The sequence below is a fragment of the Lissotriton vulgaris genome, chromosome 1_1 (assembly GCF_964263255.1).
Source record: "Lissotriton vulgaris chromosome 1_1, aLisVul1.2, whole genome shotgun sequence".
In the NCBI taxonomy this organism is placed as follows: domain Eukaryota; kingdom Metazoa; phylum Chordata; class Amphibia; order Caudata; family Salamandridae; genus Lissotriton; species Lissotriton vulgaris.
This window is the reverse complement of record NC_141685.1, coordinates 1611023183-1611037086: the sequence shown is the minus strand read 5'-3', so window position 1 is coordinate 1611037086 and position 13904 is coordinate 1611023183. Positions and strand designations below refer to the sequence as shown.

Below are 13904 nucleotides of genomic sequence, written 5' to 3'. Positions count from 1 at the left end.
TGCAATAACCTCGCCTACATAACCATGTCTACGACAAAGTCTATGATGAAATTGGCTGCAATGGCTTCAGCGGTAACAGCATCATATATATTTTTAATGTAGGGGGCAGCAGCTAGATTTTGACTGCCAGCTACAGGCGAGCAAACAGAATATCTCCTTCAAGGTTTCGAGGAGGTATGCAGGAAGATCACGAGAGTGGTACCTGTAATAGACTAAATCTATTCCAGCAGTGTTTCTGCGCATAGAACAGAAATGATGTGTACCTACTAGCAGCCCATCCGGTCTGATAGGCCACCGTTCGACCAGATTCAGTAATTTGACAGAACGCTCAACAGCGATCTAATCCTGCAATGCCTATCGCCACACCGCCTGACAAAGAAGGATGTCGTCTGGACCTTATGGGGTAAAATTCGCTACTTTGGCAGCGGCCTCTAGTAGAGCTGGCAATCCTTTATCCTTGATCGGTTGTTATGACCGTCAAATGTGGTTGGACATAGCGAGTTTCAGTGACCTCATTACTGAGGACCGAAGGCGGGATGCAGGAAAGATTCTGTTGGAAGGTGAACATGCCGCATCAAAACTTTAGATAGCGCCTTGAACATCGGGAACACCAACCTCCGTCACTTAGCATCGGAGGCAGGGCTTAGACGCCAGGGATGGCTTAAAGCTGCTGCCTTCAGCCCTGAGCAAAGATTCTGGCCTATGATGAAGAGTTTTTGGTTTGGTAAACATTTTAATGAAGCCCTCTTAGTTATAAAGCCTGGCACTGATACTGCACGATCATTAAGCACCCTTCAATATGGGCGCGGATCTTTCAGAGGAGCGAGGTGGAGTTTTTTCATCAAGAGGAGTATACCAAAACCAAACGAATAAACAGTATCAATCTCAGTACAGCCTTGCAGCCAGGCATCTTGCCGTAGATAGTCTGTCTAGTTTTTCCCGTCAGGGGGGTCGAAAGAGATTTAAGTATCAAGGCTGAGACACTAACAGGAAGCCATGATCCCCACAGGGCTCCAATCATTGTACCCTTTACTCGCCAAGGCCCAAAGATTTCAGGTTTTTGTTTACAAGTGACAGGGAACTATGTCAGACCAATGTGTTCTAAACCTAGTAACCAATGGCCACTCCCTGGAATTCTTCAAACAGCCATATATTACTCCGCCCTTGGGTCCCCTTCCCCCTCGTTTTCACAACAGTGAAGTTATTCAAACGAAGGATATTTTATGACTTCTCTGGATGGAGAGGATGCGAATTTCCACATACCTGTCCACCCCAAACAGCATGAATATTTTTGCTTTCACTTGACTGATGCCCATTATAGGTGCGAAGTGCTCCCTTTTGGGCTGAGATAGTCACCAAGAGCCTTTCACGAAGTACTTGGTACCAGTGGCAGCAGCATTGAGATCTTGAGGAAGGCAAGTATTGCCCTGTCTAGACGATTGGCTGCTCAAAGGTCCTTCAGAACACGAAACCAAGATTGCCACAGTAGATGTACCCATCTCGTCTTTTTTCTTGGGCTGATTCTCAACGACAGCGAATTGCAGTTAGGTCCTCTCCAAGTGAATGTACTTTCTCGGAGCAGGATTAGACACAATCCAGAACAAAGCATTCTTGTCACACGACCGCCAGTTGCGTTTTCAAAATTGGCAAGGTTGACTTCAAAAGGTCAGTTTCAGTTCAAATGTTTGCTGCGTTCCTGAAGATGTGCTCTTCAGCGATACATCTTATACACTTAGCATGGCTCAAAATGAGACCTTTTCAGGAAGAACTATAGTTTCAAGAACAATAAACAATGGGTGCATACCATTCCAGGGTTAGTTTTTACGATTTATGACTCCATAAAGGAGGTCATCTGCAGGATTTGCAGAATTCAAGAAAAATGGTCTCAAAGACAAAGACAACTGCTGATCAACAGGCTTGAGCTCCGCAACGCTGTTCTGTCCCCCCAAGCATTCCTCCTGAGGATTGAGGGTTCCTCTGTGCTAGTCCAGACCGACAATACCATCAGCATGTATTATATCAATAAACAGGGAGGAACTTAATCAGCTACACTCTCGCAAGAGGTTCAGGAATTGTGAGGTGTCGCATTTCACAAGATGTCTTGAGAGCTGAACACGTCAGGGCTCTCCACAATGCTCTGAGCATGTCTCAGTCAGACTGTCATGAGTGGAAGCCAGAGAAGAGACTGGTGAACCCAGTGTTCCAAGTTTGGGTTAAGCCGGCACAGGATCTATTTGCATTCAGAGAGAACAAGGAAGGCCAATTGTTAGAATTGGGGGTCCATACTTGGTAGGGCCACGGCCTCTGACCAACTAGGGACCCTCTCCTCTAGTCAAGGCAAGGTGGATGTACGTCAAAAGATAATCCCTGCTCACCCCCTTGGTAGCTTGGCAGAGCAGACAGGCTTATCTCCAGGGCAATGTGTAAAGTATTTGCGCCAACACTCACAGTAATTAGAGGGAACACCACAAACGGACACCAAACTGGTATAATATAAAAATCATATTTTTATATGTTGTTAGGCAGACTTAAAACGGACATAAACCAACATAAAAATAGTCTTCTTAAAACAAAAGTGTTCTTCTTGTGGAAAGTGTTCTCACACAGTAAAAACGAGTCTATTGCGAAAGATTTGGGCACCTCAGTATGCACCCCGAGCAGTCTGTGGTTAAAAGGGACTGCTCCTCTCTTCACAGGGACACTCTGATGCCAGTACGAGGGTGCGGGGAGGAGGGGCTTAGCAATCGAGGGTTCCCTCGCCGGCTGACGCGGGCGAGGCACATACGCTGGGCCTCCCTCTCCCCCCAGGTGGACGCGCTCGCACTTGTCTCCCACTTGAGCGTTACCTGGGGGGGGGGAAGCGGCATGCTGCTCGGCTCCCGGGTCTCGGGGGGGGGGGGAGGTATTCCTCCTCGCTCGCTGGGGCAATCCACGCTCCTTCTTGGGGTGAGGCAGGCTGCCAGCCAATCCCTGCGCGGCTCGCCAATGACGCGGCGGGCCGCCAGCCAATCCCTTTGCGGCGATCGGGGCAAGCCTCCCCTTCACTTCGCGGCTCCCAGTGCCTGGTAGATCTCGATGTTGGGGGCACCGGGGTACGCCGGGTTTTCTCGGCCCGAGCCAGGGGCCCACGGCGCTCCTGTTTAGTGGCAGGCAGGAGGCCTCCTGAGCTCTGGCGATGTTGTCTGTAGTTCGAGCTTGGGGAGAGAGGATACGAGCTCACGAGCTCCCGCAGCACCCTCTCTCCCTCGGCAGTTCAAGTCACCAACAAGTCATTCCCCCGCACACAGCAAGAAGGGGGGGAAGGCGGTGACCACGGCAGAGTTTCTTTGTCCCTGGACTCTGGGGCCAGGAGGCTAGCTCTTCTTCTAGCCCTTGGAGAGTTCTTCTTGGCAGGAGGGGGACAAAGCACACAGCACAGTCCCAACTGTCCCTCTTAGGCAGGACAAGACAAGACAGCAGGTCAGCTTCCAGACACACAGCAATGGCAGCACTGTTCCTGGGGTCTTCTTACGGTGTCCTCTTCAGCAGGGCGTCTCCTCTTCAGTCAGAAGTAGTCTGATTCTAAAGTACACAGGTCTTTCCTTTATACAGAAAATGGTCTTTGATGCCTTTGAGGTTTTGTGATTTAAGCACAGGTCGCCCTTGTCCAGGCTCTGGCGGTGGGAGTCTCCTGGGTCCGGGGAATCTTCTTCTTTGAAGCAGGGAGGAAGGGGCATCCGTCACCCAGCAGACAGGGGAGCCGGTAACTCAAGAGGCAGGGTACAGCCCAGCACCACTCCTCCCCCTAACCTTCAGGGCAGCCAGCTATCATTCCACTGCTGCAGTTTTCCCAGATCCTGTCACACTCCCTCGAACTCGCACACCCAGGCAGGCCCACAGGCAGACTGGACAGAAAAATAGTCACTTTTTAAAAGTGCTATTTTCAGACACCACATTCAAAAACCACCCAAGCTAAAAGTTGTATTATGAATTTCTGAGTCCTGAGAAACCAAGTTTAGATTCTCTATCTTGTTCCTGGGGGAAGATAGGCAGGTCCCCATGGGCCCCCACCCCCCCTCCATTCTGTCCTATGGGCAAGGTAGCCTTGCTACAGTGAAAAACGAAGTTGGCAGTAATCCACTACTGCAGCATGTCCCTTACAGCTGTACAGGCCCTACTAGGAGCACTTGCACTTTGGCACTGATCAGCAGTGGCAGAGTGCCCGAAGCATCTAAACCAGCAAAACATTATCCAGCATTGAATCAACAACATAGGAGGTAGAGATTAGAAAGTCAGGGGAAACCACGCCAAGGATGCCAGGTCTAACACCAATATTATGCCAGCAGGTTCTCTTTAACAGGGATCAAGAGGGAATGCCCTGTCCATGCTATGGTCAGGGGTTTGTGCGTATGCTTTTCCCCCAATACCATTGGTTCCGAAGGTGTTCTGCAAGATGAAGCTGGAAGGTTACCATCTGATTCCGATTGCACCCCGTTGGCCAATGTTGGTTCTCGGAACTTCTGCTATTGTTTACAGGCAAGCCCATTCGGCTACGGCCTGAGCCTACAATGTTGTCAGGGGACGGAGGCCAAGTGGTTCGTCCGGACCCACAGTCATTACACTTGCATGCCCAGCTTATCATTTGTTAGAGTTCAAGGGCATCAACGTTTCAAAGAACTGTTGTGAAATTTTGGCCAAATCTCGTGCCCAAGGCACAATCAAGGCTTATAGCCTCAAATGGAAGCGATTTTTCGGTTGGAGTGAGGTGAATGCCATTCACTCAATTACAGTTACTGCAGAACAAGTTCTCCATTATCTGCTCTTCTAGCCAAGTCCGGGCTTAGTTTTTCATCGAACAAAATGCGTCTTTCCGCTCTTTCCGGATTTAGAAAATGTTTAAAAAAAAAAAATCTTTTTTCTGCTCTTCGGCACTTGCCAAACAGTTAATGAAAGGGCTTTTCCGAGCCTTCTTTCCAGTGCGAGCACCCTCCCAGAGTGGGAACTCAGCATTGCTAGCGCAGTTAATGCAGTGTACTTTTGAGCTGATCCATTAACCAGATCTCAAATTCCTCACCTGAAAGGTGACCCATTTACTGGCTCTTACCTCGGAAAAAAGGGTTCGTAAGAACACAGCTTTCACTATAAAGGAATCCCTCATTTTTACATTTTCTCGGAACTATGTAACCCTTCGGACAAATTCCAGGTCCATTCCTAGGGTACCAACACAATTTCACTCTAACGAACCGGTAAGATTAAAAACATTCTTTCCGGTTCCATCTGCTCCAGCTGAAAGAGTAATACACTCGCTGGATGTTTAACGCTGTTTAAGATTCTAACTACAGAAAACTAAGGATATCAGATGATCCAGCCAGTTGTTCGTGGCTTATGGTCAAGCAACTCTTAGGACGGCTGGGACAAAGGCAAGAATAGCCAGATGATTAGCATCTTTTCTGCCATGACAAGGCTAACAAACCTTTGCAGAGGAAAGTCAAAGCTCTTTCCGACTAGAACAGTATCAACATTCACAGCTTTGTAGGCTGGAGTAATTCCAGAAGATATGTGGAGCTGTGACATAGAAAAATGTCCACACGTTCATGAGACATTATTGCCTTTAGTCTACATGTCAAGAGGGTTCGGCACTTGGACAGGTGCTCCTACGCTACCTTTTTCGTTAATACCAGTTTCTGTTAATCTTTGGCTTTTTAAATATTATATATGCTTGCCTTTATTCAAGATATGCATGCGGTTATGCGATTTTAACATGTTATATTTATATGTACTTTAGTAGATATATTGGATGTGTATGAGATTTACATATCCATGTTTGGACTTTACTATGCATGTCCAGTTATCCAGTATTGGTATCTTTCATAGATTCACATGCACCCACCCTCCTCCCCGGAGAGTCAGTTCTCTAAGTTCGGGATACTTGTTCCCACTTGTGCCACGAAAATCTGAGGAGAACTGGCTCTGCAGAGAGGGTTCTAGAGGGTGCTGATAGCTGATTGGTTGTAACCAAATTCTTGGTTCTTTTAGCATAATGATGTAGATAGGCTACTAAGATCTAGGCCTCAGGCCTTTCGTTTGGGCCTACTACTGTTATGTACCTTTGGTACTGCTTTTTTATTTACCGTGGGACTCCCGCCTCGGCGACGGGGAATGATTCAGGCATGTGAATCTATGAAAGATACCAATACTGGATAACTGAAGTTACAGGTAAGTAACTTGTTTTCTTGCCACCGTAGGTACAACAAATGCTTAACACTGCCCTCTGATATGCCTAACTGCTCGACCACACTACTACAAAAGAAAGGATTAGTATTATTTACTTTAGCTTCTGTAAATCCTGTGGGGATCCACTGGACTCTCTGCACACTATACCTCATTTTGGTATAGTATTTAGAGAGCCAGCTTCTTACAGTAAGTTAAATACTTTTTTTTTCAATTTGTTGTTTCGGAATCATACAGCCATCAGCATACATTTAACTTGCATGTGAATACGCAGTGTGCGAATGATATCAAAAATAGAGTAGACTTAGTCTATCCATGTACCCTCACTGGATCTGTAGTGCCCTTGGAACAATCCGGAACTCTGTCCACAAATGACATTGTAAGGTACATTCCACAGTGCTGGAAACGCTGCTCATCCCCAATGAAATAAACTGTTGTCATTCATAATAAAGTGATACACAAAACATGTAATCATTAAACGCAAGTAAAATACTTTAACGGTAACCTCCTGGCTGCAGTAAAGTGTTGCCAGCGGGAGGTAGCCAACAGGGGTACTCCACATAATGTGCTACTCCTCGGGAAAACTGCTTCTGCTTCCAGTTTTCTCCTTCTGGAGGAGGTTCCAGCCTGTCTACGCAAGGGAACGTACAGGTAAAGATGTGAGCGCCATTTGCTTTAATGAGGCGGTATCCTCTATTAGCTGGGCCATCTGCTGCCACTGCCCGGTAGTCATCTTGCTGAAGGAGATCACACCTCCCCTCAGACATTTCCTTTGTTTCCTGTTCATCGGGGCACTTCACACTTCCAGCAGGGGGGCTTCTTATTGTCTCAGGTTACAGAGAAACTGGAAAGACTACTGAAAATTTGGGCAACCAAGTAGTGACCTTCGAAAGTCACCTTTCTATTAAAAGTTACCCTGAATCCGATTTCAGCAATGAGCTGGGTTAATGTAATGATTAATTTGATACTTTGGAGTAATATCTTTGGTGGTCATAAATAGAAGTTCACTCTTAGTGCGGTGGCTAGTTAAACTCCATGTTCGCCAATGGGACCACTGGCCTTGCTGCAGCAAAACTGTACATTTTGTGTTTTCATTGTCTGTGTATGTTAAGCACAACAGGACCATGCCCTTCTGTTTAATATTCAGCACTCTGCATAGTGGGCTACCAAGGCGTTCCCTTGTCAATCAATCAAAGCATTTATATTGCGCACTACTCACCCGGAGCGTCTCAAGGCGCTTGGGGAGGGGAGGTCCGCTACTGCTCGAACAGCCAGGTCTTGAGCTACTTCCTGAAGGCGAGGTGGTCTTGGGTCAGGTGGAGGTGGGTCGGGAAGGAGTTCCAGGTCTTGGCGGCCAGGTAGGAGAAGGACCTACCTCCTGTGGTGGCTCTTCAGATGCGGGGGACGGCGGCGAGGGCGTGGTTGGTCGATCGAAGCTGGCGTGTGGGAGTGTAGAAGTTGAGGCGGCTGTTGAGGTATCTTGGGCCTTGGTTGTGTAGGGCTTTGTGTGCGTGGGTGAGGAGACGGAAGGTGATTCTTTTGTTGACCGGGAGCCAGTGCAGGTCTCTCAGGTGTCCGGAGATGTGGCTGTGTCGGGGGATGTCGAGGATGAGTCTTGCTGAGGTGTTCTGGATCCGCTGGAGTCTCCTCTGGAGTTTGGCGGTGGTTCCGGCGTAGAGGGAGTTGCCGTAGTCCAGTCGGCTGGTGACGAGGGCCTGGGTGACCGTCTTCCTGGTCTCGGTGGGGATCCACCGAAAGATCTTCCGTAGCATGCGCAGGATGTTGAAGCACGACGAGGAGACTGCGTTGACTTGTCTGGTCATGGAGAGGGAGGAGTCTAGGATGAAGCCCAGGTTGCGTGCGTGGTCTGTGGGTTTGGGTGCGCTGCCCAGGGCGGTGGGCCACCAGGAGTCGTCCCAGGCGGAGGGTGAAGAGCCCAGGATGAGGACTTCCGTCTTGTCTGAGTTCAGTTTCAGGCGGCTGTTCATCATCCACTCTGCTACGTCTGTCATCCCTTCGTGTAGGTTGGCTCTGGCGGTGGCGGGGTCGTTGGTGAGGGAGAGGATCAGCTGGGTGTCGTCGGCGTAAGAGAGGATGTTAAGTGTTGTGTTGGCGTGCGATGGCCGCGAGGGGACTCATGTAGACGTTGAAGAGGGTGGGGCTGAGCGAGGAGCCTTGAGGAACGCCGCAGATGACTTCGGTGGCTTCAGATCTGAACGGGGGGAGACGGACTCTCTGTGTCCTTCCGGCGAGGAAGGAGATGATCCATTCTAGTACCTTTTCTTGGATTCCGACGTTGCTGAGGCGCTGCACTAGGGTGCGGTGGCAGACGGTGTCGAATGCTGGGGAGAGGTCCAGGAGGATGAGGGTCGCAGTTTCCCCATTGTCGAGCAGCGCCCGGATGTCATCGGTGGCTGCGATGAGGGCGGTCTTGGTGCTGTGGTTGGCCCGGAAGCCGGACTGCGAGAGGTCGAGGGATCCGTTCATCTCGAGGAAGGCGGCCAGCTGCTTGTTGACGGTCTTCTCGATGACTTTGGCCGGAAACGGGAGGACCGAGATGGGGCGGTAGTTTTTGAGTTCGGTGGGGTCCGCTGATGGTTTCTTCAGTAGCGCGCTGAGTTCGGCGTGCTTCCAGCTCTCTGGGAAGGTAGCGGTGTCGAAGGAGGTGTTGATGATGTCCCGCTTGTGGGGTGCGATGACAGCGTCGGCCTTGTTGAAGGCGTGGTGAGGGCAGGGGTCGGTTGGGGATCCGGAGTGGATGGAGTTCATCGTGCGGATGGTGTCTTCGGTGGTGATCGGGGTCCAGGCGCAGAGGGTGGTGGTGGGGGTTGTTGGTGCGGTCATAGGGTGCGTTGGTTGTGTGCTGAAGCTGTTGTGTATGTCTGCGATCTTGTTGTGGAAGTAGGAGGCGAGGGAGTTGCAGAGGTCTTGTGATGGGGTGATGTCGTTGTTTCCGGCGTTGGGATTGGAGAGCTCTTTGACGATGTTGAAGAGTTCCTTGCTGTTGTGTGCGTTGTTGTCCAGTCGTTCCTTGAATGCGGTTTTCTTGGTGGTATGGATCAGTTGGTGGCGTTTTCGGGTTGCGAGCTTGAGGGTGGTCATGTTGTCTGGTGTAGGGTCTCTGCGCCAGGCTTGCTCGAGGGCACGGCAGTTCTTCTTGGAGCTCTTGAGTTCGTCGGTGAACCAAGGTGCTTTCTTACTTCCAGGTCTGCTGGGCGGGGTCCTCAGTGGGGCGAGGTCGTCTGCGCAGTTGCTGATCCACTTCGTGAGGTTGTTGGCGGCCTGGCTGGGATTCGCAGAGCTGGCGGGGGGGGTCTTGGCTCAGGGCTGCAGCGAGCTGGTCGGCTGTGATCTTGTTCCAGTTTCTGCGTGCGACCTGTTGCTGGTGGTGGTGGATCGTGTTCTTTTTGAAGCTGAAGTGGACGCAGCTGTGGTCCGTCCAGTGGAGTCCGGTGGCGTGGCTGAAGGCGATGTGCTTGCTGGATGAGAAGATGGGGTCGAGTGTGTGTCCGGCGTAGTGGGTGGGGGAGGTCACCAGCTGCTTGAGACCGAGGTTGTTGAGGTTGCCCAGCAGGGTGGTGGTGTTGCGGTCGTTGTTGTTCTCCAGGTGAAAGTTGAGGTCCCCGAGGAGGATGTAGTCAGCGGAGGGGAGGGCGTGCGGGCTGATGAAGTCGGCGATGACTTCGCTGAATTGTGTGCGCGGTCCCGGGGGTCTGTAGATGAGGGTGCCTCTGAGGGTGGTCTTGGGGTCGGTGTGGATCTGGAAGTGCAGGTGTTCGGCGTCTGTGAGGATGTCGTCGTGTTGGTCGTGATGCGGATGGTGTTCTTGTGGACGATGGCGATGCCTCCTCCAGTCTGGTTGACGCGGTCCGTCCGGGTGATCTTGTATCCGTCCGGGATGGCGATGGCGATGTCGGTTGCTGAGGAGGCGTTCATCCAGGTTTCCGTGAGGAAGGCGATGTCTGGGGATGTAGTGTCGATCAGGTTCCAGAGTTGGACGGAGTGTCTGTGGACGGAGCGAGTGTTGAGCAGGATGCACTTCAGGTGGTTGCTGCTGGTGCTCGGTTTGGCGGGTGCTGGTGCAGTGCAGGTCCGGATGCAGGTGAACTTGCAAGAGTGGCAGCAGAAGGGACCGTGAGTGCGTCTCGGTGTGGCTAGGTGGGATCCGGCCGGCGTTGAGTGCGTTGAGGTCAGTGGCGTCGTAGGTCAGGCGGGTGGGCTGGCGTCTGCGGGGGCCAGGGGGTCTGGCGCTGGGCGCGGTCCAGGGGCGGACGGGCGCAGACGGGCTTACCTTTGGTGCTCAATCGGTGCTCCCGCTGCGCGCGTCCGCTGCGCGGTCGCTCAGGGGGCGTCATAAGTAAGGAGCCGGGAGGGCGGGTCAGCTGGGTGGCGGGAGCGGGGCGGCCAATGGGCAGGAGGGGGGCGGAGTCGCCGGAGGTCTGTGGCGGGAAGGAGGTCCGAGGGCGGCTCAGCGGCGGCTGGGTCGTCTGGCTGAAAGAAGGAAAGAGCGACCGCTGAGCCTGCTCCAGGCGAGGTCGCCCCCACACACCGCTGCTCCTGCCCGCTGACTGCCTGTGCTCTGCTGCCTTCGTTTTTGCCTGTTTCTGTGTACTCCTTTTCCCCCCATATGCTGCCTTCGTTATTGCCTTTTCTGTGTACTCCTTTTCCCCCCCATCTGCTGCCTTCGTTTTTGCCTTTTTCTGTGTACTCCTTTTTTTCCCCCCCATCTGCTGCCTTCGTTTTTGCCACTTTCTGGGTACTGTTGCCTCCTTTTCCCCCCCCACCTGCTGCCCTCCCCCTACCTTGTGTGCTGTTCCTTCTTTCAGCCGGACGACCCAGCTGCCACTGAGCCGCCCTCGGACCTCCTTCCCGCCACAGACCTCCGGCGACTCCGCCCCCCTCCTGCCCATTGGCCGCCCCGCTCCCGCCACCCAGCTGACCCGCCCTCCCGGCTCCTTACTTAAGGGGACCGTGTGCAGGGGTAGGGAGCGACCGTTGAGCCTGCTCCAGGCGAGGTCGCCCCCACACACCGCTGCTCCTTCCCGCTGACTGCCTGTGCTCTGCTCTGCTGCCTTCGTTTTTGCCTGTTTCTGTGTACTCATTTTCCCCCATCTGCTGCCTTCGTTTTTGCCTGTTTCTGTGTACTCCTTTCTCCCCCATCTGCTGCCTTCGTTTTTGCCACTTTCTGGGTACTGTTGCCTCCTTTTTTCCCCCACCTGCTGCCCTCCCCCTATCTTGTGTGCTGTTCCTTCTTTCTCCTTGTGGTGCCTTATTAATATTAAAAAGGAAGGATTTGATCTAGGAAAAGCATTTATTTTGCCAACTCGATTTGGCAGGTTTACAGCTGACCGAATAGGCTGCCTGCAGTGACTAGAATCACGATTTTACCTTGTCAGAGTAGTGGAGGCACAAATAAGTGCTGCAGTCTACTAGTGATATTGTACTGTATACTAGGGACTTTAAAGTTAAATGAGCCACTTTGTTGTTAGCTAATTGTATATGTACTTTTGGGGGTTCAGAGAACATGTACTGGGGCATAGAAAGCAAGGCCTAGTGTACTACAGAGTTGGGAAAATAAGATGCACTACAGAGCTGGAAAACTAGCAGCATCAGTCCCAAAACTTGTTGAGGGGGAGTGGAGGGGGGGGGGGGGTGGGGGGGGGGGGAATAAAGGTGGGGAGGGGTGAGTTAATCTGACTAAAAGAGGTCCTTTCCTACAGACGCTATTAAATGGGTCACATATGCTAATGCAGATTAGTTTAAAATAGAGTTGTTGCAGTGGATACCTTTTTTCACAGAAATACTGTTTTAGCAGTCCTCAAAACCCTGATTTCCAAGGATACTTATTATTGGTATTGAGGCAGTGGTTATGTACGGTGAAACCTCCCTTTGAAGGACTTGGGGACATCTTAGTGGTATAATATGTTTGTGTGATCAGCTGATGGCTTATTGTAATCAGACAACAGCTCTAGGTTTGGTGTGGATAGGAGGAGTAGAAGCTAGAGAAAAGACCTGGTTGAGTAGTCAAGATAGTTCTGGGAGAGTGAATAAATAATGGGCAAAGATGTTGCATGTGGCACAGTAAGCACTGGCCTATGACATGAAGGGTGGAGGTAGAGAAGGGAATGTATGAAGGGGTTAAGGAGAGCCAATGGGTGCTTGAGGAGACAAGTGTCTGAGTGTTGGAGGATTAGGGAAGCTGTACCAGTGGGTATATGCCATCCGGGTCAAGGCACCTTGTTTTATGTGAACCTCTGTGGGACGTACCTCTCAAACATTGATAGGCAGCCAGGATTTGGGGTTTGATATTCTTTATAGACTGCATCTCTTAAAGCTGGAGACTAGAATTGGTAATTTCAAGTAGCAAAGTAACTAGTAGAACAGATTTGGCTGGCAAACCTTACCTTCCAGTCCAATGTATCTGTCTTTCCGCCTTAAAAAAAAAACGAACATTGGAGTAAAAGACTTGAATGGTAGCTTGAATTTTCACAAATACTCGCTACAAGACGTGCGCTGGGTCTAGATGTGAAGCATAATTTTTATATCAAACCATAGGCATCAAAATTACACCTCAAGCAACCGATGTTTACTGCATTGCATATGTTGTGTTTTCTATTACAGGAGTTTGTTGCTTTGGATAATCCTGCAGTCTGTGACTCTAGAGAGCAAATGGAATGTTTAGAAAAACCTCAGAAGGAGCTTAATGACAAAATGGTGAGTGATAGAGGTTGGGGGATACGATGAGATAAGTCAGTTGATATGTTGTATGTATTACAGGTAAGGCAGAGGAACTTGTTGTCTATTTTGCATGTAATGAAGACAATACAACTGACAGTACCATTAATTGATAAGTTAGACGGCAGATTAAAGAGTTTACAAGCAAGTGTGCCATTTTAGCAGCACGGTAAATGGATACCTAAGTTGAGATTAAATAGAGTGAAGACATTCCAAGTCTCTGGTTCACGTATCAAAACTTGTGGGATCACCAGACAGGCACTGGTAAGCAGCTGTACCATCAGGGCAAATACAGCTGGTTGTGCTAAGGGTAGAGCTGGTTGGGCAAAGGATCTGTACTTGTGTTTAAGCACGGGACCGTGTCTATTCAGAAGCTGATTGCGTAAACGTAAGGTTGAATATTTGTGTGTGCTTATCACCTGACCAGCGTAGTTGAGAGGGAAGGATTCTCTTGTGTCAGGGCGTGAGCATGCTCGAGGGAAGGAACCACGATTATGACAAGTACCAGGGAAGTTATACAAGCTTTTTTCATATTTTGTGATATGTACCAAGATGGTACCACAGTACATTGAAATAAAGATTATATTTTTCTTATTTGCCAGTGAGTTTAAGATCTTGTATGGGTGGCTATTTTGTATATTTCTCTAATAGTAGTACACTGTCTGTTTTGATAGGGACATCTAACCGCAGATTCCTTTCCTTAGAATTTCCTAGGTGTTACACTACATCCGGAAGACTTGCGTGCCTGTAGGTGGCGTTATTCGGCTCCACGTGACATTGCCAGCATCGTCTGCACCGAAAGTGACATCCGCATCACCTCTATAGGCACCACCACCGTGGGCTGATGTCAGGTTTTTTTTTTTTTGTGCCGGCTAGTGCTGATCCGTGAAGAGAGCTACCCTCTACCACTTTTTGACAGGGCTTTTTTTTTTTTTTTACATTTTGTTTATTGGCTTTTT

The 13904-nt window shown here is 50.2% G+C and overlaps 1 protein-coding gene across 6 annotated transcripts in view; it reads left to right on the top strand.

Moving 5' to 3' along the window:
* The window catches only part of LOC147750884 (uncharacterized), a 1319653-nt gene that overhangs the window by 647875 nt on the left and 657874 nt on the right, over positions 1–13904 (top strand). For all 6 annotated transcript variants that reach the window (XM_086918405.1, XM_086918419.1, XM_086918411.1 and 3 more), the window contains one exon: positions 12832–12924. In XM_086918405.1, coding sequence (XP_086774531.1) covers positions 12832–12924 — 93 coding nt within the window. The remainder of the gene's footprint in view (positions 1–12831; positions 12925–13904) is intronic.